General features: G+C 32.1%; 1 protein-coding gene across 2 annotated transcripts in view; it reads right to left on the reverse strand.

The window, feature by feature from the left end:
- Positions 1-27,380, reverse strand: part of LOC145319612 (excitatory amino acid transporter 3-like) — a 102,413-nt gene that overhangs the window by 30,222 nt on the left and 44,811 nt on the right. For both annotated transcript variants that reach the window (XM_080161845.1, XM_080161846.1), the window contains 11 exons: positions 19,271-19,336; positions 18,843-19,061; positions 14,178-14,304; positions 11,107-11,214; positions 10,354-10,463; positions 6,011-6,099; positions 4,731-4,851; positions 4,141-4,216; positions 3,008-3,077; positions 2,492-2,561; positions 1,642-1,722 (listed from right to left, as the gene is read on the reverse strand). In XM_080161845.1, coding sequence (XP_080017971.1) covers positions 1,642-1,722; positions 2,492-2,561; positions 3,008-3,077; positions 4,141-4,216; positions 4,731-4,851; positions 6,011-6,099; positions 10,354-10,463; positions 11,107-11,214; positions 14,178-14,304; positions 18,843-18,973 — 983 coding nt within the window. In that variant the 5' untranslated portion in view covers positions 18,974-19,061; positions 19,271-19,336. The remainder of the gene's footprint in view (positions 1-1,641; positions 1,723-2,491; positions 2,562-3,007; positions 3,078-4,140; positions 4,217-4,730; positions 4,852-6,010; positions 6,100-10,353; positions 10,464-11,106; positions 11,215-14,177; positions 14,305-18,842; positions 19,062-19,270; positions 19,337-27,380) is intronic.

Genomic DNA, 27,380 nt, shown 5'->3' on the forward strand with positions numbered 1-27,380 from the left:
TAGCCCTCTAGCTCTAATAGGACCGATTAAGGTGCGGCAAGGGCCCGACTGTTAAGGGTTAAAGAAACTGATTGAAAAGCTAAGATAGTATGTTTAAATTAACTAAGTAATTGTAATTTATAGCTCAATGTCCCCTCGCTCTCCGACTTTCAGACATTAATAAATTCTACTAATTTGTCCCTTCATTTCTGAATTTTTACCAATTTCTTCTCCTTTGAAAGATTTTTTTAAAAAATGTATCACACACTGCTCCTTAGTTTAATCAGGATTTTTTATATGTAACAAAACGTTATTACCAAATAGGAGTCAAATTATATTTTTAACCAACCTTGAATTGACTTTCAACCAGCAACGCTAATCACTGAACCTTTTTGGTTCTCCTTTACAGTGTAGCTTCTCCTAGTCCTGGGAAGGTTTATAGCTATTGGGAGAGGGACCACCCTCCCATGAGAAATCGCCAAAATAATACAAAAATAAAATGTTGCCTAGTGGATAATTTTGGTAAATAGCTAATCTTAACATTTAATGAAAAGAGAAAATATAACGTGCGCCTAGAGACCACTAGGGGCGTAGCCGCTGGATTTATATAACGCAGAATTTTTCAAACAAAATTAACTGGAACATTTTAGTTTCATTGAATTATTTTTTTTTAAAAAAGCAAGTCGGGATACATTTCAAGTTCAAATATCTCAAAAAGATTTCTCTTATAAATTACATTTTTGTTTGAACTTTTAAAAAGAGTATAGTAACTTATTAATCTTTTTTTGTGGCTTTTTATTTCATTGCATAATAGACACCATTCAGCGGATATTAAAATAAAAATTTTAAGATTAAAACTAGTTTTGTTAGAGCCAAGGGGACTATGGCACAATCGAACAAAACTGGTTCTAATCAACCGGATATAAATCGAAGTGGAAATAATTTGATTGTGTCAAAGCAAGGCGTGACATGTGAAGTGCGCCAAATCCCTTACTGCAAAGGAATAAAGTGTTTAATAAAGGACAGAAAAGATGTGAAAATTTTAAAAAAAATGATAAACAGATCAGAGAGAGAGAGAGAGAGAGAGAGAGAGAGATAGAGAGAGAGAGAGAAGACAAGAGGCTATTTAAATGAATTTTGATTTATTGGTACATTAAGTTGAGTGTAACGTTAAAACCATTAATTTTAATCTAAAGAAAGAGATGTCATCAATATATCGGCTATTTTCTTATCCCTTTAGATCCCTGTAAACAGATACTTCTTATAAATATTATGTTGTCCTCAAAAATCCAAAAAGGTAAAATGCGTGCTTTAGATGAATGGGATTGTGTCATACCTTAAGACGCTAAATACAAATCATGTACATCCCCAATGATGATACACAAAACGAACGCTTCTATAGATTACAATCAGTGGTTAAATTAAAAAGGAACCAACCAATTAAATTTTATAAAAATCTCTAAAGTGGTTAATCCAACGAATAAGAAAATGGTGTTATAAAACTCCATGCGCAGGTTGTGTAATAATCATGCTACGCAATGTCATAAAATCAGATTAAGGTCCTAGGAAAAACGCAGGAGTAACAAACGTCGGAGTGGACACTTAACCTAACCTAACCTATTCCAAACCATCTTTAGGCATTGATTGATTGATAGTGTGTGCCTGATCGTGACAGGAAGCGTAGCACTGCTGGATCCTGTTCCAAAAGCTGTTGTGATAGCATTCGTCATGTTGGCGATAAACCTATAACAAATTAAAGTTATTAATCACAATGTATTATAGACAGCTTTCAACGGATAGTAAAATTTACAAACTTTGTTAATCCTAATTGTGCCGAAGGACCGGGCTAACAAAATGGAAGTAATATTATAATTTTTATTTTATTATTAGTAGAAAAATTTATATAATACGATACAATACATTAGTTTTCAGTCTGGCTTAGAATAGGTTTAAGTCCAGCGGATATTAATCGGCTATGAAGCTAAAATGGAAAATACAATAATTTTGTTTAGTAAAAATCCACTAAAATTAAAACTTATAGAATAAAACTTCTCATGAATCATATTCTACGTAAGTTAAATACAAAACTTTTAAAATCTTCCTTTACTTTTGATAAAAAAATAATTTATTTAACTTTAAAGTTAAAGCTTATCTTTGAGGAACATAAACTCAAATGTAAAATAAATAGGATTTTTTTCATCAAAACTATAAAGAAAGAAAGTCTTATATAGAAAGACAGGGAAAGGCCTCCTGAAAAGTTGCTCTCAATATTTAAAGAATCTTATTTAGTTACTTGTTGCATAGTATTATAGACGGCTTTCTGTGGATAGTAAAATGAAAAATGATAAGATGAAAACTAGTATTAATTTTGTGATTTTTGCTTAAATATTCGTGGAAAATATAGTGTAATTCGGTGTGTAAATAAATTTTTCAGTATGGCTGAGAACCGGTTCTAATCCAACGGATGATAGTACGGTTTCAAGGCCTTACTGAATATGAATTTCTACATTACCTGAAAGGAAGTTTTCTAGTGAAAACAGTGAGAATGATAGGCAGCACAATAAAACCATGGAAAAACAGACCTGAAAGAAAACATCGTACAATCTGAGTAAAAACATACATGATTTTACGGTGAGGGAATTGATACCTCGTGGCCGGGGACCATTAATAACAACCTAGAACCCGACCTCTTTAGACAGTAACATTGACCGAACTTTGTCCCGAAGTTCTAACTGTTCAAGGTAAAGAATTTCGCCTGTTTTGGGCAAAGACACTTCCCCTTCTCTTACTACACCTTTTGCGCTTATGGCATAGCAGAAGTAGGCTCAACTTTTAACGTCTTTAGTGTTGGCCAAGATTTGAACTCGCCACCTACCTGACGATGACTAAAGGTATCTTGACTATGAATTACAGAGTAGCTTTGTTACTAATAGATGCATATTCTTACAAAACTTTGTTAATAAAGATTTTTTTATATAGTAATACATAGAAATTATTTATCGTATCATACTTTAGATATTTCACTTACCTAACATAACAGTGGCAAAATACCATCCCAATTGGTTCAACACCACTCCGAAATCATTTGTTCCAAGTACCTAAAATTAATTCAGTATTTATCATCAAAAGATGATAGGTAGGTAATTGATTGGTATAAAGATACATTTTCAATCCAATATATATAATTTTTTTCTCTTATTCATTCGAAACTGATTAATATCCGTTGGATTAGAACCGGTTCTCATCAATATGAAAAAATTATGTCTAGCATCATATTATATCCAGTTTTCTACGAATATGAAAATGAACGATCATATAAGAGCAAAACCAGTTTTTTTAGCCAATGCCTTCGGCAATCATCTCGGGGCTGAAAAAATGGTTTTAATACAATATTTATACATTTAATATCAGCGGAAAGCAGCTTATAATACAATGCGAGAAATAACTATTCTAGATTTTTTGGTTAGGTTTGATCAAGATTAATATAATTGCATAATATAAAGTAACAGGATGTCCAGAATCAAGATCAAATAAATGACTGAACTGATCTTGTTACAATGTTAAGAAAATTTTATTGTCTATCCTGAGAAACTGTAAAACATTAACATTAAAAAACTGGCCAATTGCTCACCCCACAAAAAAAGTTTATAAAAAATAAACAAAAATAGTTAGATAGTTAGGAATTTGACCCACATAAATTTTTGAGACGAGGCATTAAAACACAAAACATTAAAATTTTGGCCCTTTTCTGCTCCTTCCTCCCTATTACATCAGCTTTTATTAGAGCTAGCGGGCTTAAAAATGTGTGCTTGTCCCCCCCCCCCCCTATTTGATTAAGAATTTTGCTTCCTTCACCCTCTTATTTAAAAACTTTTTTTTAGGTCCAAGTAAAGTCACTTAGATGTATATGCAGATAACTATCTCCCCTACCTTTTTCAATGACCTTTTGCGTCTGCTAGCAAATTATTTTCTGGTTAATATTTCCGTTAGTATTGGTTGATTTTTAAAGACCCAATTGAGAGTCGGCACAAGGTCATTGCAATTGGGAATTACATTTATTTAATCTTTCTCTCTCTAACATTTTATTATAATCTTTTACACACAGAATATTCAAGGATTAAAGTCTTGGGGCGAAGCAACCTGCCAAAAATAAAATGGTACCTGTCCACCAATAAGGAAGAAGACGCCGACTGGAGCAAGATTAATAACCCAGGTTGTTATTACCATCATAGCATCACTAGACAAAAAAAATTGTTTATTTATCGAATCGTATTATAGACAACGCTTTCGCAGATAATAAAATGTAACTTATTTAAAACCAGTTTTGTTTGCCCAGGCCTTTGGCCCCTTAATAACAAAACTGGTATTGATTTTCTGATTTTTCATTTTAATATTCAAAGAAAACTGTCTGTAGTACGATGCTGTATGGCTGAGAACCGGTTCTAATCAAGCAGATATTAATCAGTTTAGAAGCCATACTGGAAAAAGACATTTACATCGACGGAGGTAAAGACTGATACAAAATTAAATCACAAAAAAATTATCAAAAATAAAGACAAAAGAGACAGAATTATTCCAGATATAAAATAGAAAGATAAAAAACAAACAGCCAGACAACAAAACATTCAGGTTATCAGCTAGAAATTTAGACAAAAACATCCAAAACATAAAACAACAGAATCAGATGGACAATTAGACAAACAGAAAGACAGACAGACATACAACAAATATAAAATATCCTATTTCTATACCTGAGACATGTAAAAAAGTCTAGCAGAGGTTTTCCTTTCTCTCCCATCTTAGCCAGGGCAATTCCAAAGACAATGGCAAAAAATACAAGGCCAAGAATGTTGGATCCGTTCGTCCATTCGCCTGCACAAAAAAGGTTTTTCTCTTTTTACAAAATATAATATGAAGAAATTTCAAAATAGATTTAGAATGCGATTGAGTTGGGGACTGTCATTTACACATCCGGGATAAGATGTATTTTTGCCAGTCAAATTCAAACAGTATAAATGTGTTTCACAAACTGAATTTTATTTATATAAATGATAATATAATAGTATTGAAACTTCTGGCAAACTTACATCTAACATACAGATTGACTCTCAAAAAAGTATTTTTTTAGCATCTGCAGCCCATATTTCTCAATGAATTGTTAAAGAATGTATATGTCCTTGTTCTCTATAGATTTCCACATAAGTAGATAAAAAAATATTTTTTATATCAATTAACAGCTGATATTTTAAGGGCTAAAGTTTTGAAAAAGTGGCAGAGGAAAAAGTAACTTTTCAAGAAAATTTTTTTTAAAAAGTGAAATGACGTGTTTTCTTCAAAATATTTAATACTTTTTATAAAACTTATAAAGATGTTTCCAAGAAATTTATTTCATGATGAAAGCAATTTTTTCACTTGTTCTAAAAAGCATTTTTAGAATAGCGTATATTTTATGTGTCTTTAAGTAATTTGTATGAAATGGGCAGGAATTTATTGGCTCAATGCATTTGATGAAATTTTGAAAAGTAATTTTTTATATGTAAATGTGTAAATAAAAAATGTATCAATTGTAAACTTGCTCTTCTTTCTTATTTGTTTTTTATCCGGTTGAAAAAAAGTAATATACTAATAAAAAAAAAATAAGAAATATTTAGCAATATCCAGTTTACATATGCATCTTTTAATATTTTATTGAGGAATGTGGGCGACAGATGCTAAAAAATACTTTTTCGAGAGTCATACTGTATTATTTGTACAGTATAATGCATCCATGACTAGAAAAAATAATTGAATATTAAAAATAAATCCCTTTCCAAAAACTTTTTTTTTCTTCTTGTTAAAACTCAGTGTCCCTAGTCTGATGTATTTACAATTATACTCGAATTCAAATTAATAACTCTTCACCGTTCATTTTATTTATTTTTGCAATGCCTATGAGCATAATTGTCCTTATTTTTTAACACTCCTCTCATCTCCCTTACTTTTATGACGTCACATGGCTGATTTTTGAGACACTGCGTCCCGGCAACCCTACCTTTAAACTTCCAGGTGAGAGAATCGTTTGGGTCCCTGATCTGTCCAGAATCATTCACTACAACGCTGCCTGGTGATACCAAACTTGTCCTAAAAACAAAAGTTAGGTTATTATCAATTGTATTGCCAGGTTTTAGGCTATTATTCTAGCTTCCACAGCTTCAAACATTAATTCCTTGTATAAATATATATTTGTTTATACTTTAAGAAAATAAAAGACAGAAATAGACTTTTTATTTTTGAAAAACAAATATACAGACTCTGCATTAACAAAATAAACTTAAAGTACATCATACAACATGTGCAGTGCATAAAGAACAAGAATACTAATATCCATAAGTAGCAAAGCATAAAAAATCATGTTTAGCAATTTGGACAAGGAGTTTTGTTAAAATAAAGATTATTGGAGAAAAAATCTTAAAACCTTTCTCAAGATTTCTAAATTTAAAAATATTTCATGATGACTGACAGTGAAAGTAAACTACATACTAGAAGCTCAGACAACGGGAAATTTAATTTTGATACCCTTGTCTACAAAATTTTTTGGGATTATTGTCTAGTGTCCCCCCCCCCCCCCCCAAGAAATTAGTTATAAACCTTCCCAGGATCTATGAGAAGCTACCCTGTAAAGGAGAACCCGATCAGTTCTGCGGTTAGCGAGAACCTTCGCTACAAATAAACAGACAGATAAACAAACAGAGAAACAAACATCGTTCTACTTTGTATTATAGATAGTTTTCAATTTCATGTGAAAAAGGTTTTTATTTAGAATCCAAAACAAATAGACAACCTTTTTTCCTTATAAATAAAAAAAACTATTTTCATAAAATGTTTTAATTTGTTAAAACATTGAAACATATAAAAAAATTTAAATTCAGTACAAGAAGTGTAGCCCGTGCCTTCGGCACCTCGGGGCTAAAAAAACTGGTTTTAATCTTATAATGGTATATTTCTATATTCGTAGAAAGCTGGATATAATACGATGCTAGACATAGTTTTTTTCGTATGGATGAGAACCGGTTCCTATCCACCGGATTCGAATGAATACGAGAATATTTATTTATCGCATCCTTTCCCCGGATATTGAAACCAGTTTTGTTTGTACCGACAAAGGCCCGGAATAACAAAACAAATTTTATAATTTCTAATTAAATACTTGTGGAAAATTATCTGTAATTTTATGCTATACATGGTTTTTCAGTATAGCTTCATGTTTTTTATTCTATTTCGAAACCATAATGTTCTTTAAAAACAAAATACTAAATAAATTGAATATTTGTCATGGATCAGCAATGACCGATAAATAAATATATACATTTTGATGCACAAAATTACCCCTTCTTAAGATAACATTTAATGGTTGGACATCCAATCAAGATTTAATAAAAGTCTTCAAATTTGTTGGTCAACGAATAAGAAAACGTTATTACAAAACTTTGGGGACTAGAGTAATAAACAACCTTGTCCCCTTCCTCCCATATTGTAAATATGTCCTGCTATTAGAATAAAACATAAACAAATAAATATTAACAAACACTTCAACATTTAAAGACGGATTAATGCATTTCTGGTGACGAGGGGGACATTGGACTGTTTATTATTAGTCCCCAAAGTTTAATAATAACGTTTTATTATTTGTTTACTCAACTACCTTGGGGACTTTTTGATTTTAATAGGTTAGTTCATTAAATTGAGTGGCCAACTAATTGTAATGTAAAAAAGGGGAAATATTGTGTATCATTATTAGTGATGTACATCAATCCCTTTAAATCCTTGCATTCTTGAATTTATTTGTTTTAGAAGCGCAACTACTCTAAATGTCCATTTGTTGTGTTTATGTAATAATGGACAGATGTGAAATAATTTTGATTGACCTAAAGACGCCGCTAAAATGTTATTTTTAAAATAAAATTTACCAATAAACTGTCTTATTTTTTCATATTACAGTAAAAGTGAAACTTTAAAGCAAAAAAAAATATAAATATATAAATGGAAGCATTTAAAATAAAATTTTTTTTTGAAAAGAACTTATGAAAAGTTTGAGATAATATTTAGTTTGAAAAGTAAATAGAAGCCGGCTATAAAATTGGTGTGTGCGAGCATAACAACAATTTATATTATAACCATGACACTTTTGTTCTTTTATTGCACTACTATTCTATATAAAAACATGGATATAAAGGGATAAGACAATGGTTGATAAATTTATGCAAATCCCAAATAATGATACACAAAATTACCCCTTTTGTAGATTACAACTGGTGGTTTAAGCGTTTGGACACTCAACTTAATTATTACAAGTTTATAAGAACAAATCAATTATTTATCATCAGCCTATAACTGTAAGAAACCTATATCATCAGAGGTATGGTATAGCGGACTATGGATTTGCAAGTTTGCTTGAATGGATTGGCACAGAAAAATGAAAAGATTGTTTTTATTATCAAAAAAGAAGAATGAAAGAAAAATATTTCCATCTAGAATCATAAACAGTTTAGGTATAGAACCCAGGAAGGGAGGGGACACTTTGCTGTTTATTACACTAGTCCCTAAAGTTTTATGATAAAAATTTCTTATTAGTTGGCTTAACAACTTTGGGAACTTTTATGGAATTTTGATTCGTTGGTTCATTAAGGTGTCCAAACGTCTGAATCACTAATTTTAATTTACATATTGGAATATTTTGTTTATAATTTAATCGTCCATTGTTCCTTTACTTACTTGTATATAACCTTTATATTGCAATTAGACCTAACCCCCCTCCACCCATTTTAGAAAAGGTGTTTAATCCAATTTTTTAATATAAAGCCTTGCTTAAACCTTAACAGTCGGGGGGGGGGGGGGGAGGCGCTTGAACCCCCTCCCGCCGGTTTTTTCTATCTCATTTTCTGCGTGTGAAAGATAAAGAGCCCAAACTTCGCAGGGAGTAAGGGAGGGGACAATGGGCAATAAATTCAATATAAGAGTTATCAAAGAAAGGGCATGAAATCCAGTTTAATCCAACCTCCCTTCTCCCTTCTCCCCGTCTGCTACATTCCAAACTAACACAACGAGTGTTTATTTCCCATGCCCCCACTTCCCTTATCCCTTCTCCCCGTCTGCAATATTCAAAACATACATAACGAGTAGCGGGATTTCATGCGCAAGTCCCCAAACTCAGTCAGAAACTGCTAAATTCTTGCACATTCCCTTTAAGCCAGTCCCCAAAGTCTGAGACTTCTAAAAATTGAATATTCGATCCATTGTCCCCTCCCTTACACCCTGCAAACTTCGTGACTTTTCAAGTATGGTTATGACACATAACTGAGAGTTGGAATTTTTTTCATATCTCCCTCCTGTCGGGCACAGGATGCCAGCAAACCTAGCAGGGTCATCCAGGTAAAGAGAATACATTTTTTTGACTTAAGCAAAGCATTTTATCTTATAAATACTAAAATATCCTCTAGTAGTACATCCTCATATGAAATACAGGTGTTCAAGTCAATTTCAGGTTCCAGGTATGATCCTGCAGGTACTAATCCTCCAGGTCTCCAGAAACCTTTGAAAGGCTCCTGTGGCTGCAATTTTTGACTTAAATACTTCAAAATTTAACGTAAGCTTTTCTTACATGTCTACATTACGTATTAAAAATCCGCTGCCGTTTTCCTGCCGACTGCGGCTTCTGGCAGCTGCAAAGTACAGTTGCGGCCGCTGAAATTTATGTTTTGATATTTCTAATAAAAAGTTACATAAAGATAAACATTTTCTGCAAAAATATTGTTCTTCTAGCTTCAAAAATAAGAAAACTACAGCCGTTTGAAATTTTTAAGTAAATAAGGACCTAGAAACAAAGGTTTTACATAAAAGGGTGAAGGAAGCGAAAATTGACTTTGACTCACTTAAGGTCGGAAATTTATTATCTAATTCAGGGTTCATGCACAAAATTTAGCTCATTAGCTCTAATAGGAACTGAGATAATAGGTAAAAGGGATCTGAAGATATTAGCTTAGATTGTAAAACGAGGGAGGAGGTTATGGTAATCCTTTTGAAGAATAAGAGCCCTTGTAAACATTTTATAAAAATAACAAAAGGAAAATCCTTTCGAGGAAATACAAAATCAATTATAGAGTTAACACGTATTGTGTAAAATTGATATTTGAAAAAGTGATTATAGATAAAAACAATTATTTAATGTTAAAAGCCATACATTATAGAATCATTTAATTGTTACGATTAACAAAAATAACTGCATATTCCATAAAAAAAATCATCACATGGATAAAAACCTTTAACCGTTCGGGGCTTACAAAACTGAATTTATTCGCATGATTTTTCATTTCAATATCCGCAGAAAGTTGTCTATACCTGTATTGTTGCATGGTTGCCTGGATCAGATTTGGTGGGAACAGATTTCTAATCAAGTCCATTAAAGTATCGGGAGTAGTCACCTCTCTGGAATCCTTGCTAGCATCAGCCTAATACAATGGAGAAATGGAGTGATGATACAGATTCTCCTGCATCAGATAACCAGTAATATACTTCAAAATTAATGTTTTAGAGTTCCAAAACATCTCAAGGTAAATAATTGGGGTTTAAACATCATGCCCAGGACAAGTGATATCTTAATAAAAAATATAAATAAAGTGATATTTTGTTTGTCTGTTAAGATCTTGCTCACTTCTTTATCAATTAAGTTTTGGCTTTTAGGGAAAGTTTCGGGATAATTGTAGGCTATTTAATTTAAAAATACCAATGTTGAGTTTTAGGTTATCTTAAGGCCCCCCTCCCTGTAAGCTGGTGACGTAGTTGCTATTTTCTACTTGAACAGCTGTTCAATGACTATTTACTGGAGTAAAGCATGTAATGAAATTTTAGAATAAAAATGTTGCTTGACAAAGTGTCTCAAAATCAGCCTTGTGACGTCCTAAAAATGAGGGAATATACATCTCTTTTTAAGGGGTTTTTCTTTCCCACTTCTCCTCTTTTCTCCCTCATTTTTATGATGGCATATATCTGATTTTTGAGACACTTTGTCCAGCTACACTAAAAATTATCTTTTTTTTCTTTTAAAGCTCTTACTAAATAATTCAATTGGATTGTTATGAAATAAAAGCTTACCCTCTCTTGGCCTGCAACACCAGGATGGATGGTGACAACCAGAATTATACCAAGTATAACAGCTAGCACTGTGGTGGTCATATAGTATACTATAGCTCTCATACCAACCTAGGATATAATATAATTATACCAAGCATAACAGCTAGCACTGTGGTAGTCATATAGTATACTATAGCTCTCATACCAACCTAGGATATAATATAATTATACCAAGTATAACAGCTAGCACTGTGGTAGTCATATAGTATACTATAGCTCTCATACCAACCTAAGATATAATATAATTATACCAAGTATAACTAGTAGTACTCATACAGTATACTATAGCTCTCATACCAACCTAGGATATTATATGATTTATACAATTATTTGATTTTCATAAATCACAAAAAAATGAAATAAATTTTAAAGAAAAAGTAGATCAATAACCCTCTATGAAGTGCCTTTTCTGTGGGGCTTTTTAATGTTTACTTAACCTAACCTAACTTATGAAAAGGTAAAAAATATGTTTAATTCTTTAAATTGCTCATTAGTGTCCATTTCCGATATTATAGTGAAAGATATAATTTGGTTTTTTTTTATGATGGTAATAGTTGTGCATTTTAAAAAGCGTCAGAAACTCCACTTAAAATATTTAAATTGTGTTATTTTTTTTAGTATTGAAGCCACTCTATAAATCACTTTATCGCTATGTCAGTCAGTATCGCGATAGAAACCTAATATTATCCGTGATGATTCCTATGACATTTGCGCATCTTTTTGTAAATTGATTTGTCCATCTGTCCTTCGGTCATGATTTAAAATTTCTTAAATTTTTTAAAAAATTCTCTTTAATTGTTTCCTCTATTGCAACAGCTGAATATCAATTCATTCAATAATTTTTGTTCTTAGCTACTTGTGGATGTTTTCATCCTTGTTATTTTCTACAAATCATCTTTGTTATTTTGAAGAGCAGGCTATTTGTTTTGTGAACAATAAAAATAAAACTAGAGACTAGAAACTTTTTAAAACAAAATCCTCAAACCATATAAATAAATATATAACAAACATTATCCTCTCAAATTATTATGAACAAAATAGCCTTTTGGTAAATATGAATAAATCATTGGAGAAAAAAAACATTTTGCGGTTTTCCTTATATTGAATTTTTGTTGTAAAAACCTTCTTTTTTATTCTTATTTAAGGTTAGGTGAAGTAAAGGTTACGTAGCTCTGAAGGGATAGTACACCTTAAAAATAATTACTAGTGGGTTAAGAGTCCCCAGATAGAATTAAGGATACGTTTTTTCATCAACCTAGAATATATAAGGGGGGATTAGATTGTCAAAAATAAGTTGAATGAAATCCCCAAAATCGATAGATGGTAAAGTTTTTTTTCCAGTATGGCTGCGAAACCGATTAATATACGCTAGATAAGAACCGGTTCTAAGCCATACTGAAAACTCATGTAAATCATCGTGTTACAGACAATTTTCTACGCTTATTGGAATGAAAATCGTAAAATTAATACCAGTTTTGTTAGCCCGTGCCATCGGCCCCTCGGGGTAACAAAACTGGTTTTAATCTTATAACTTTTTATTTTACTATCCACGAAAAGCTGTGTATGATACGATGCGATTAATAACTATTCTCTGAAAGAAATAATGGTTTCAGTTCTATAAGAATCAATATTTACTTAACTCTCTCTCTATGTCTGTAATGTGGTATATTTCCCAGAGAGAGAGAGAGAGAAGAGAGAGAGAGAGAGAGAGAGAGAGAGAGAGAGAGAGAGAGAGAGAGAGAGAGAGAGAGAGAGAGAGAGAGAGAGAGAGAGAGAGAGAGAGAGAGAGAGAGGACCATTGGCTGTTTATTTAACTAGGCACCAGAGTTTTATAACAACGATTTCTTGTTCGTTAGATTAACAACTTTAGGTACTTTTAATTCGATTGGTTTGTTTATTAAGTTGAGTGTCCAAACTTTCAACTACTTTAATTTTAATCTATAGAAGGGGTTATTTTGTGTATTTTCATTTGGGATGTATATAAATTAAGCACACATTGTCTTATCCCTTTAGATCTCTGGCTATTTCTATTTTTGTATTATTTTATTGAGAAAAATAGAATATATATTTCTGTTGTGGTTTTATAAACATTCTTTTGCATGTAGTCTTTATTTTCAATACTGTGTTTACCTAAGGATCTCGCTATACACTGAACCGATATGGTTCTCCTTTACAGGGTAGATTATAATAGGTACTCGGAAGGATTATAACTATTTTTGGAGAGGGTAACATATCACTTCCAAGAGAAATTTCCCCTAGAAAATAATGACCCTACACCAATATTTTTTCTTTTAAACTATTTAAAGTGGGGGGTCGACTTCCCCCAAGCCTCAAGGACTCCTAGACCCCTCTAGGGGCGAAGCCGCTAGTAAAAAAATTATATCAATTCTTTTTATAATTGAAAAATTACATTATATGTAGAAAAGGTTGTCCTTGATGTCTTTAATCCTAGAAATTAATAAAAGAAACACTTATTGTTAATAAATTTGCCTTCAAATATTTTGTTTTGGTCCAAGATACATAAATTACATAATGGTTCCTACTGCTGCTATGTCAGGTGCGCGACATTAATAGTTGAAGTAGGGAGAATGCCTTGGCCTAAAACACGCGCAACTCAAAACCATGCACAGTTATGACTCTTAAACAATCAAACAGTTGGTTCTTTGAATAATGATAGTTCAATCCAATATTATTATTGCATTCAGCAACTTTGGTAGTTCAGTAAATGGAAGTTTTTAAAGGATTTTATATTCTAATAATTTGTTCAGTTATTGGTTATTTCTAATAACTCTAGTTGTTTTTGTGCTATAATAGTTATTTATCGCATCGTGTTATAGTCAGCTTTCTGCAGATACCATAAAATCTTAAGATTGAAACCAGTTGTGTCAGCCCCGAGTGTATTATTATTTTTATTTTGATATATGTGAAAAATTGTCTGTAATACGATGCTATGCATGTTTTTTCAGAACCGGTTCTTATCCAGCGGATTTTGTCGGTTTGAAAGCCATACTGGAATCATGGATATCACTTACCTTTCCTGAGAGGGACATATCTAGAGAGCCGACAGCTGTGATGAGGCTAGGAACTATCAGGGGAAGGATTAGAGCCTTCAGCATTCGCAGAAACAGCTCTCCTACATACGCCACGTACATCACCTCTCTAAAATATTAATTATTTTTTGATGGTTGTAGTATTTTTTGGATAAATAAAAAAAAATACAAGGATAATAACATCTATCATCCTTACACTAAAGTAACAGGATGTTTGTCTGCTTGTCTGTTTGTTTGTCTGTGTGTCTCAAAGGATCTCGCTAACCTCTGAACCGATCGGGTTCTCCTTAACAGGGTAGCTTCTCATAAGTCCCGGAAAGGTTTATAACTGTTTTCTTGGGGGGTGGGACACTCCCAACTCCCCAAAATGAAAAATACCCCACCTCTCCGAAATTTTTTTTTAACATTTTTTAACTAAAATTAAAAATGACGGGGGGGGGGGGGGGAACCGGGCACCCCCCCCCCCCCCCAAAAAAAAAATAAATTTCCCCCCCTAAATATTTTTTAAAATTTTTCTTATAAAATCTAAAATAAGAAATTGGGTTATCAAATTCGACTACCCCTCCTCAAGTGCCCCAAGAGGCCTCTAGGAGCGTAGCCGCTAGTTTTATATATGTAAAGTACTAAGGTTTTTTGTCTGAAGCCTAAGATTTCAATAACTACTAAACTAATTTTCAGTTTAAATTTAATCTGTAGATTGGTTTAATCTAATTTTATGTCCCCTATCTATTTCTTTGAATACAAAGCCACCTAGATGCTAGGGGCGCAGTCGCTAGTAAGTGACAAAACACAAAAAAATCATAGTTGGATAATTTGAGTTATTAGTGATCATAAAACAAATAAAATATTTTAGAAATCAAATAACCTTTTACATTTTTATATACTAGAATGATACACATTTTAATGGAAAATCTTCATAAAAATTATTTAACGTCTATCTTGAATATAGGCCAAGATATTTTTTGCGAATTCCCTTGGGAGGGTGGTGGTAACCTACACCTAAGTAGTTATACATCTTTATTCTTTCTATATGAGAAGCTACACTGTAAACGAGAACCATATCGGTTCAGCAGTGAACGAGATTCTTCGGTACAGACACACACAGAGATCCTGTTACTTTTATATGACAAGCTTTGTTATTATATCCGCTATACCAAGGATGGAATATTATTTGCAAAGATGAAAATAATAAAAATGAAGTGGTCCCCTTTCTTCTGAGTAATTGTGAATAGATAAGATGTCTGTGAAAAAATGTCAAGTATGCCAGATATACAAATAAAAATTCCATAACTATTGTACAAAACTCAGAATATTAAAATTATTATCTAGTATTCTATCTACTGTATACAATCTTAGAGCATCCGCTCGTCGTCGGGGTGGTGATAGGTTCGATTCTCGGCTTAACACCGCGTCATAACTAAAGACGTTAGGTTTGCGGCATAAATAGTACCAAAACACAGCAACCAAGACGCGGAGTATGTTTCAAGGTGCGTGGAGGCGTCGAGAATCCAAGCCCCCTATAGGTAATTACAATCTACTCTATACAACTACAATTTTAAAATTATTTCAATATTCTTTTAGTATCTTTTTAAGGGGCAATTTTTCTTAATAGAGTATAAGCATTTTCCCCCAAACAGGTAAACACATACCAAGCGGTTAACAAGATCTTTTGGTACAAACACACACAACGACACACATCATGTTACTTGAATGTGAGGATAGTCAAAATCCTATGTTAATAGAATTTATAAAAGTACTAATGAAAGGTTTTAATAATTAATAAGAATTAGATAATTCCTTCTGTTCTAAATCTGTAAAATCCCATCTTCTTTGATTGGAATAACGTCGCTTGAAAGTGGAAGGGGGGGTCACATTTAATTCTTGCATTAAAGTCTAGAAATATAGAGAAAGAAGATATGGAAGAATGGGTTGTTTAATACACTAGTCCCCAAAGTTTTATAATAAAGTTTTCTTATTCGTTGACTTAACAACCTTGGGGACTATTTAATGAAATTTGATTCATTAAGATGAGTGCCCAAACGTTTTAACCATAAAATGTAATATACAGAAGGGGTAATTTTGTTTATCATCATTTGGGATGAACATCGATGTATCGGCCATTGTTTTATCCCTTTAGATCCCTGGCTTTCCAGGAGTAATATTCTCTTCGCGTTAGGGAGGGCAGAACTAGTGACCAGCTAGCGGCAAAATGGGTAGGGATAAGACAATAGCCGATAGATTGATGTACATTGTACATCCCCAATGGTGATACACAAATTTACCCTACTGTAGATTAAAATTGGTGTTTTAAACGTTAGAACACTCAACTCAATGATCCTTAACCAATCAAAATTCATTAGCAGTCCCTAAAATATTATAAAACTTTGGGGTGTAAATGTCCCCTCTCCCATTCTGGAAAATAGGATTCTGGTGAGAAAATCTGGTATTCACATATTCTGCCAACAAGAGAGATTAACTTTCAGACAGATGGAATCACTAACAAAGTGTTGCATAAAGTCCGCATATTGACAGTTTTTTTTCATTCCTAGAAGGCGAAGCTAATTTATAATTCGAGATGTCCGTACGTCTGTAAAAAAATGATATGGAGAAAGTTGATTTTCCTGGCTGCAATTCAAAGCAGGCAGAACAACAAATTGCTAAAATTATTTTGATAACGAAGTTCCTACATAAATTGAAATGTATGTATGTCCTTCTGTTATTTCGTATCTTGTTATAGACGTTAAATAAAGATTCTCAATCAAGGGAGGGGACATTGGGCTGTTTATTACACTAGTCTCAAAAGTTTTATCATAACGTTTGATTATTTGTTGGCATGATAACCTGAATTTAGAATGGCTGGTTCATTTAGTTGCGTGTCCAAACGTTTCAACGTTCAGTGAAAAAACACCCTTTCTAATTCAAAATCAAGTTGGAGAAAAGTTTTAATGCTTTGATTTGATTATATTTTAAGAAAATTAAAATAATTCAACACTGCTAGTTAGAACCAATCGATATATAATAAAAACATCGAAAGATTTTAAGCTATGAAAAACATTTCTCTTGGGAGGTTGGTGGTACCCTCCCCCAAAACCTTCCCAGGACCTATAAGAAACTACATTATAAGAAACTACAATCGGCTCAGTTTCAGCGAGATCCTTCTGTACAGACAGACAGACACCCATTTACTTTATTATAAGCATCTATTTTTTATGTTCCAAATACATTTTATAATTTTTGTGAAGGTTAAAAACTTTGTGCTGTTGTCTGTTGTTATGAGATAATAGAGAAGACTAAACACTTAATCACAAACAACAAGTCTACAGGAATCTTAATGGAAAAGTCAATGGCAGATAAAATTATGCACATCCCCTAATGTAGATCAAAATTAGTGGTTGAAACGTTTGAACATCCAGGTTAAAGAACTTATGAAAACTCACTTAGTTACTAAAGTTGTTAAGCCAACTAATAAGAAAATATTTTTATAGAACTTTGGGAACTAGTGTAATAAACAGCCCATTTTCTCCCCTCCCTCCTCTCTCTCAGTATACACAGATATAAACTTATACATATAGACAACTGTGTCCATTAGTACACACAGTTATGGAATCTCGACCACTAAGATTTTTTTATCTAATCTTGACAAGTGAGGTATTTTTGGAAAGAGGAATATACATAGAAAACGCCTATGTAAATTAGAAAATCCGCAGAAATCATATTTGTAAGTTATTTGCAAAAATCAAGACATTTTTGCAAAGTATGAAAATCTGAAGAAAATAGTTCTTTTTGATTTTGATATACATATCAGATAAATGTATATAAAATTAGTGATCAAAAATTATAAAACATGTTATAAGTTTTTTCAATACTGTCATATTGCAGACTTTTGCACGTAACTTGCAAATAGATTTCTGCGGATTTTCTAATTTACATAGGCGTTTTCTATGTATATTCCTCTTTCCAAAAATACCTCACTTATCAAGATTGGATAAAAAAATCTTTGTGGTCGAGATTCCATAACTGTGTACAGTATTTGGTATTAATCACAGGAGGGAGGGGATATTGGGCTTTACGCTTATTTTATTTATTTATTACACTGGTCCCCAAATTTGTATATAAGTTAGATTTTAAAGTTTATGTACTCTTATTTAATTTGATTGGTTGGTTTATTAAGTTGATTGTCTAAGCGTTTCAACCACTGGACGGGGTAATTTTGTGTAAATTTCATGTACATCAATTTATGTGCCATTGTCTTATCAGACAAGTATATATACTTTTCAGGGAGAGATGGGGCATGGGGCTGTTTATTACACTGGTCCTCAAAGTTTTATATTAGTTGGTTTTACAACTTTGGTGACTTTTATGAAATTTTGATTGGTTGGTTTATTAAGTTGAGTGTCCAAAAGGTTCAACAACTATTTGTAATCTATAGGGTAATTTTGTGTATAAAAATTGGGGATGTACATCATTTTATCTGCCATTAACTTATCCCTTCAGATCCCTATAGACTTAATGTTTGTGATTTAGTGTTAAGTGTTTAGTCTAATCTACAGAATGGGTAATTTTGTGTATCATCATGCGGGATGTACATCAATTTATCTTCAATTGTCTTATTCCATTAAGACCACTGCAATAGGTATAAAACTGTACCTGTCTGTCCATGGTTCAGGCCTGCTCCTGAGACAGATACCAAAGATGACCCCGCCAATGACCCCCATCATTGTGCCGAGGGTCAGGCCCCCGCTCTTCACACATCCCAACAGCTTCTCTTTGTTCATCATTGTTGTGGTGGTGACACTCCTTCGACCTCACCACGTTCTTGTTTTTATGGGACTTTTGCTTTTCTTGTTCGCTTTTAAACTCAGATACCTAAATTGTAAATTTTTGCCATTAGTTCTAAATGACAAATATCATATTAGGCCACACAAAAAGTTCTTAAGGATTACACTTCTGAAGTCTATTGTATCATTTGTTAAGCTTTACGTTTATTTATGTTTTCATCCCTGTTATTATAGTTGATAATTAGATGAAAACAACTTAATTTTCCAATTATCATTTTCACAAAAAAAAGTATTTACCTTATTTTTTCTAAAACGTCCAAATATATTTTGTTTGCCAACAATCAACTTAAATCAACTCTCAACCTAAATTAAAAATCATTCTATAATAAAGGTATAAGATTAGAGTATCAACTTTTAGAATTTTGAACTCTAAAGGGCGCTTTCCTTCAAACTCGAAAGGCCTGTTGAGCAATGACCCCCCCCCCCCTATTCCCTTTACATTTAAAACAAATTGAAAATAAAGGGTTTAGGAGAAGCTTTTTTTACTATGCATAATTCCTACTAAGGGTCCTAACCCTGCTAGACTAACCAGTACCCAATGTAACCTAACCTAACCTAAGTAATAAACACCGAAAACCACTCTTTCCATTACTTTCAACTTGGCCTCAAAGAACGGAGGTGCTTATCAAGGCACTTTGAGGGAAAAATGCCGACAAATAATTTTTAAAAGATGTTATAAGTAGTTTATTAAACTTAAATACTTTCCTGTAGAAACTAGAAAGGTAAGACATCTTAAGTTAAGAGACATATTGATAAAGACAAAATGTACGAAAAATACTTGGTTTAAATCAATTACAACCTCGGTACTTGTTGCGGCTTTCGTTGCAAATTTTCCTAAATCTTTTCTGCAATTTGTGTGTGTGTAAATGTGTATGTGTTTGAGTGTGTGTGTGTGTGTGTGTGTGTAGGATGCAACAAGTTGTATTCAATTTTGCATCCAATCAGTAGTAAGCATTCCAAAGATTTTTACTTTATACTACTTTATAATTCACTTTGTCTATCCGTCCGCAACTCTGTAGGAGATATATGATTTTCTCAATTGCTATTCATACCTGTAAGGTGGATTCTTAAAAAAAAATTGCCCCACTAATCGCTTAGTGGGGCAAAATTGTTTTCGTAAAAAATCCACCAAAATCACATTAAAAATCTACAAAAATTAAACAAAATCATAAAAGGGTTATTAACATAAGATTTTATTTAATTTTTGTAGATTTTTATGCAATTTTGAAGGATTTTTGTCGGAAACAATTTTGCCCCTTAGTGATTAGTGGGGCAAATTTTTTTTAAGAATCCACCTCTGATTATTTTTTTTATGTACCCATTCTTATTATAGCTGACTTTATATAGGTTATTACATAAATAACAAAACTCTTTATACAAAAAGGTTATTTGAATACATTTGAATATTGTATAAGAAAATACATGGCCTATAATGTTTAATGTATGTTTATATTTGTGTCCCGTATGTAAGTGAAATAATGATGCCAATTTCCTCTCCATGTAAACTCCAAGGATCCAAAGGGATAAGACAATGGCCGAAAAATTTATGTACCTCTCCAATGATCCTACACAAAATTGCTATTTCTTTCGATTTTAATTATTGGTTGAAACATTTAGGCACTCAACTTAATAAAACAGCCAATCAAAATTCATTAGCAGTCCCCAATTTTGTTAAGGCAACAAAAATAAAATGTTATTATATAACCTTTGGGACTAGTTTATAAACAGCCCATTGTCTCCACGCTATATTTTTTTATCCTTGAATGTAATAGTTTAAATATGTGTACATATGTGGGTATAAATATTTATTTAGTTTTAAATATTATCATTTATGTATGTTAAAAGAGGAAATTAAACTGTATTATAATACTAGCTGTTTCACCCTAGAGGCACATGAGGTTTGGGGAGAAGGGTTTAATTTGATCACCATCCCCCACAGTTTTTATTTTAGTTTCATAAAGAAAAAATAAAACAATTTTGTTTGTTTTGGGGGGTGTTTTTAGTTTTTGGGTGTGTATCGACCAACCTCAATATTTTAGTTTTTCAAATATAAAATTAAAGAATTGAAGAAGGGAGGGATGTGGTACCCCAAAAGTTATAAACCTACCCAAAACCGATGAAAAGCTACATTGTAAAATTGAAACATTTCAGTTCAGCGGTTCCAAAACTACTTCGGTACAAATCGACAGATCTAAAAAGATCTAAAATTCAATATTTTTGGGAAAAAAGATTTTCTAGGTTTAATCATTATTTGTAGTGTCAACATCCATAAAAGCGAAGCTCTGAAACGGTTTACAGACGAACATTAACTCTTGTAGTGTGTCAGAACTGAATATACAAAATATAAATTTATAAGTTATGACAAAGTTATGCGTAAATTCTTAAATAAAGAATTCTGCTTAAGGTCATACTGACATTTTTAAGACTTGATTATAGAGATGCTTCGCTTATAATATTGTACCTTGTTGTAATAGGAATCAGTACTCCAAAAATCAGATTAATCGGATGATTATATTACATAAACAATTGCTGTTTAAAAAATTTAAAAATCAACCTTCGGGTTATGATTATAGAGTTGCTACGATTTCTAAATCTACTACATTGAAAATTATAACATGCCTAAATTAACAAAAAAAGCTATCCGTTACGGACGTACGGACAGCCAGATCCTAATTATAGAAAAGCTTCACTTTTTAAAACATCATTATGTCATGTTTGAAATCGACAGGACATTTCTAAATCAACTATAAGATATACCTGTTACTGATATTATGGCCCTAGTTTGAAAGGACTTTAATAAATTCTATATGAGAGTTAATAATAGTTGTGAGAATATACAAGTTTGTTGAAAATTACATAAATAAACTAAAGTATGGAAAATAATATTCATAAAAGCAAGGCTCAACAATTCTTAAAAAGAGAAAACAAACATTTATTGCACAGAGTAGTAATACTTTTCCCCGTATTCATTCGAATCCGGTGGATAGGAACCGGTTCTCATCCATACGAAAAAACTATGTCTAGCATCGAATTATATCCAGCTTTCTACGAATATAGAAATGTACAATCATAGGATTAAAACTAGTTTTTTTAGCCGGTGACTTCGTCACCTCGGGGCTAAAAAAACTAGTTTTAATCTCATAAATGTACATTCTATATCCGCGGAAAGCCGTTTATAATACGATGCGAGAAATAACTATTCTCGTATTCATTTGAATCCAGTGGATAGGAACCGGTTCTCATGAATACGAAAAAACTATGTCTAGCATCGTATTATATCCAGTTTTCTACGAATGTAGAAATGTACAATCATAAGATTAAAACTATTTTTTTTAGCCGGTGCCTTCGGCACCACGGGGCTAAAAAAACTAGTTTTAATCTTATAATTGTACATTCTATATCCGCGGAAAGCCGTTTATAATACGATACGAGAAATAACTATTCCAGTATGTCTTCGAAACCAATTAATATCCACTGAATTAGAACCGATTCTCAACCATACTTTAAAAATCATGTATAGCATCGTATTACAGACAATTTTCCACGAATATTAAAATGAAAATCGAGAAAATTCAAAGCAGTTTTGTTAGCCCAAGTCTTATTATTCTGATATCCACGTAAAGCCATGTAAAACATAAAAGTTCTGAAATAAAATGAATGTTATAAATTAAAGATTATAACATAATCAGACTATTCCTTAGGCTATTTTAGGCCTAAAATAATTTTACGAGCTATCCATACCGCCTCAGGCTACCTAACCCTAATTTTAAAAAGCTTCGCTTTTATGATAAATGTTATTAATCTTGTATTAGACAGGTGCTAAGTCACTCAGAGAAATTTTCATAATAGAGATAATCTAGAGACATACTCTAGAAATAGAGATAATCTAGAGACATACTTTAGAAATAGAGATAATCTAGAGACATACTCTAGAAATAGAGATAATCTAGAGACATACTCTAGAAATAGAGATAATCTAGAGACATACTCTAGAAATAGAGATAATCTAGAGACATACTCTAGAAATAGAGATAATCTAGAGACATACTCTAAAAATAGAGATAATCTAGAGACATACTCTAGAAATAGAGATAATCTAGAGACATACTTTAGAAATAGAGATAATCTAGAGACATACTCTAGAAATAGAGATAATCTAGAGACATACTCTAGAAATAGAGATAATCTAGAGACATACTCTAGAAATAGAGATAATCTAGAGACATACTCTAGAAATAGAGATAATCTAGAGACAAACTCTAGAAATAGAGATAATCTAGAGACATACTCTAGAAATAGAGATAATCTAGAGACATACTCTAGAAATAGAGATAATCTAGAGACATACTCTAGAAATAGAGATAATCTAAGGACATACTCTAGAAATAGAGATAATCTAGAGACATTATACTCTAGAAATAGAGATAATCTAGAGACATACTCTAGAAATAGAGATAATCTAGAGACATACTCTAGAAATAGAGATAATCTAGAGACATACTTTAGAAATAGAGATAATCTAGAGACATACTCAAGAAATAGAGATAATCTAGAGACATACTCAAGAAATCAGCTCATAGGAGAACAGTGGAGGTACATTTCAGACTTGTCATTGGTTGAAATTGTGTACAGAGAGGTGGATTCTTAAAAAAAAATTGACCCACTAATTGCTTAGTGGGGCAAAATTGTTTTCTTGAAAAATCCACCAAAATCACATAAAAAATCTACAAAAATTAAACAAAATCATGAAAGGGTTATTAACATAAGATTTCATTTAATTTTTGTAGATTTTTAATGTTATTTTGGTGGATTTTTCACGAAAACAATTTTGCCCCACTAAGCGATTAGTGGGGCAATTTTTTAAAAGAATCCACCTCAGATTGAATACAGTAGGAAAGGTCATAATTTTTTCTTTTCGTTTACATAATAAGTCATTTATAATAGTCGCATTTCTTAAGATATAGTTTTTCTTAGTTAAATTATATCATGTAAAAAAATATTTCCTTTTAGGTAAATCTTCGTGAAGCACATGACAGATCTTTAATAAGTTAACCATTAATTGTTTAATTCCTTAGGATAAAAGTAGCTTTCTAGAAATTATATCCTCGAAAAGTTTCGCCGCTCAAATAACTTGAATGCAAAAAGTAAACAAGGGTGTTTTTCTGCTATGTATTCCCTTTTAAAGTTTGACAAATTTTTGTTGTCAGATGGAGCATCTAGGTATATTATATTTATTATTTTTATATATTCTGCAAGGGAATGTTACAGTTGGGGAAAGGAAATTTTTACCATTTCTTAACAGTCAAAATACATTCCCATATAAACGACCCCTTAAATAGTGGGTGTAAATATTTATTTATTTCCCCGGTATGATCATTTATATCCCTGGTATCAATTTTAGAAGATTTTAATTTTTTTTGGAAGATTTAAGAATTTTTATTAATTACTAAAAAAAAGAAAAATAATATCAGGGAAATAAATAAAATATAAAAACCAAAATTAAACCACATTTTAGCATAAAAATGAGTTTTTGTTTAAATGAGAATGATATTCCTATCCAGTTTTTTGTTTAGGAATAAATATTTTTTACCCGAGGGAATAAATGATGGACCGATAGGACCGATATTCATTTCTAAACAAAAAACTGGATAGGAATACCCCATTTATCCTTATAATAAAGCAATATGATCTGTGTCTGTTTGTGTGTGTACCTTGCTAAACATTGAATCAATATGTTTCTCCTTTACAGGGTAGCTTCTCATAGGTCCTGAGAAGATTTATAATTATTTAAGGGGAGGGTACCACCACCCTCACAAGAAAAATTGCCGTCCCCCCCAAAAAAAATTATACAATTTTAAGACCAAAACAAGTTTTGTTAGCCCCCAGAGATATTTTTATTTGATGAAAATTGTGTGTAATACATTGCTAAACATGATTTTACAGTATGACTGAGAACCAGTGCTAATCCAGCGGATATTAGACATTTTTAAGCCATAATGGAATATCATTTTAAATTTAGAAGAAGAAAAGTGGGATCTACTGCAGTTCATGGTAAAACATTGCTGGTAACGAATGCTTCCTGTTTCCTAGCAATATTCCAAGAATCCTGGATCTAGCATAACAAGAAATATTTCTGGAGCCACCAATGTTCAACTTTCCTGGTTGCTGGCAATTTATGCACATTCCTGGACTCTGCCAGGTTTGAAATATTCCTGTTAAAAAGCAATATTTCCCTTTTAATTCCACTTACCCTATTATCACACTTACCCCACAATTAGAGATTGATAAGATTCACGCTACTCGAAGCAGCTATTTTGGCATGTTTGTCTGAAAGACCAATGCATTGGGTGGGGTGGATAGGGGTTGTGCCACTCTGTACTAATTGGGGAGGGGCTAGGTATAGATGGAAGATATAAAAATAAGTAAACTTAACGATTTTAAAATAGTCAGTCAATAAGATTTGACGAGAGATGTTGTTGGTACTCGTAGCGCCAAAATACAAATACATTTAAACACCAAGGGGGAAAGAATGAGAGAAAGGGGGGGGGGGCAGTTTGAATATATATCAAACCTCTTGTTTTCAGTAATTGATGCGCTAATTTAAATATAAATTTAAACACCAAACATATTTAAAAATGGAATAGTATGAGAGGTTAAATTTTTATGTTGGTCTGTCTTATCTATTTTTAAAATTAAAATGATAATTTTTTCCAGGCAGTTTTACTAGACAGTCATTTGGGGTAAGGAGGGGGGGGGGGGGAGTGTGAAAGAGAAGTTATAAATATTGTTTAGTTCTACAATTATTAACAGTAAATTTAAAACCCTAATGCAGTTACTACTAATAAGATAGTCGCTGAATTGTTTAAATAAAATTATATTTGGGGCAGGGGAAAGAGTATAAATATACCCCATTACTAATATTTATCAACAGTCAAGAAAAATATGTACACGTTTAAAGTAAAACTAAAAAGTAGCCCGGAAATCGTATCCTTTTAATAAAGTAACAGGATGTTTGTGTCTGTCTGTTCAAAAGTATCTCACTAACAACTGAATCATTATGTTTCTCATTTACAGGATAGCTTCTCATAGGTCCTGGGAAGGTTAAAAACTATTTTTAGGGGGAGAATACCAAGAGAAATCGCCCCTAGAAAAAAATTAGCCTCTCCCCCCATAAAAAATTATACTTTTAAATAATTATAAGACTATATTATTTTGTATGGTTTTAGGCTATTTATCTACCCCTTTAAATATAGAGACCCTTTATGCTTGTGGTATATGTCTTAAATACTTATGTTCTAAGAAGGATATACCCCAACCACTAAACCCACCTCTAAAAGTATTTCAATTGATGGATAAATTAAAAATTTCTTATTGGCACGGCCGGATTAATTTACAATACCTTATCATATGAATTGAATTGAAGGAACTATTAACTATGTTTGAAGTTTTGATGCGTTTTATGGTGTCTAGGTAAAAAAAACTGTTAAACTTTCCCCTAATGTTCATACAGTCTTAAAAGGGGAGGGGATGGCGTAAATGGAATTTAAAAACTAGCGCCATAGCTATCTGGACAGTGTACAGAATTGAGTGGGATGGATTGAGAGCCTGTGAGGTCGCTAGGCACCTTCAGGAATAGTAACGAAATTTTGGCGCGAATTTAATTTTATGTGTGTAAAGGTTTATTGACTTAAGCTTTGAAAGCCTAAAAAGGGGAGGGTATAGAATAATTTGAAATAAAAATCTTCCGCCATAAGCTAATTGATTACTTCCATAGTTTCATTCAAATCAATTTCCTACTAATGAATTTATAAGAGTGAAGCTTTTCTATAATCATGGCCTGTACGTCTGTCTGTACATCACAGTTATTTTTTGTTAATTTAGACATGTTAGAATTGTTCTATCATTTTCTAACTTTGGATGATGATTCTTGGAAAATTTCTTTGATTGAAAAAGTGTAAAAACTATAAAACCGTTACCAAACAGTCCAAGAGCGCCCTTAAACTGAATCCTATATTAATTTACGTAATTTTCAACAAGTTTATACCTACACAATTTTTTTCATACTGTTTTTTTTTAAATTAATAGTTTTTAAGTTTTAAATTTTACAGGTGTTCAAGTTCGTTGGATTTACTGTTTAAATTCAGTGCTTCATTAAGAATAAAATCATCCTATCAATACGAGTATAATTACAAATATATCTCCCCATCTTTTCAATGTATTATAAAAATAAATAAGCGCGCCAAAATTTTGGCGCGAAAGTTGATATTAAGATAGAAACAGTTAAATTTAAAGGTAATGATCCCACTCTCCTAAATCCTTCCCCCACCTCTAATAGGAATGCACATAA

Source organism: Acartia tonsa, chromosome 5, assembly GCF_053477335.1.
Source record: "Acartia tonsa isolate MP-2025a chromosome 5, ASM5347733v1, whole genome shotgun sequence".
Lineage (NCBI taxonomy): Eukaryota > Metazoa > Arthropoda > Copepoda > Calanoida > Acartiidae > Acartia > Acartia tonsa.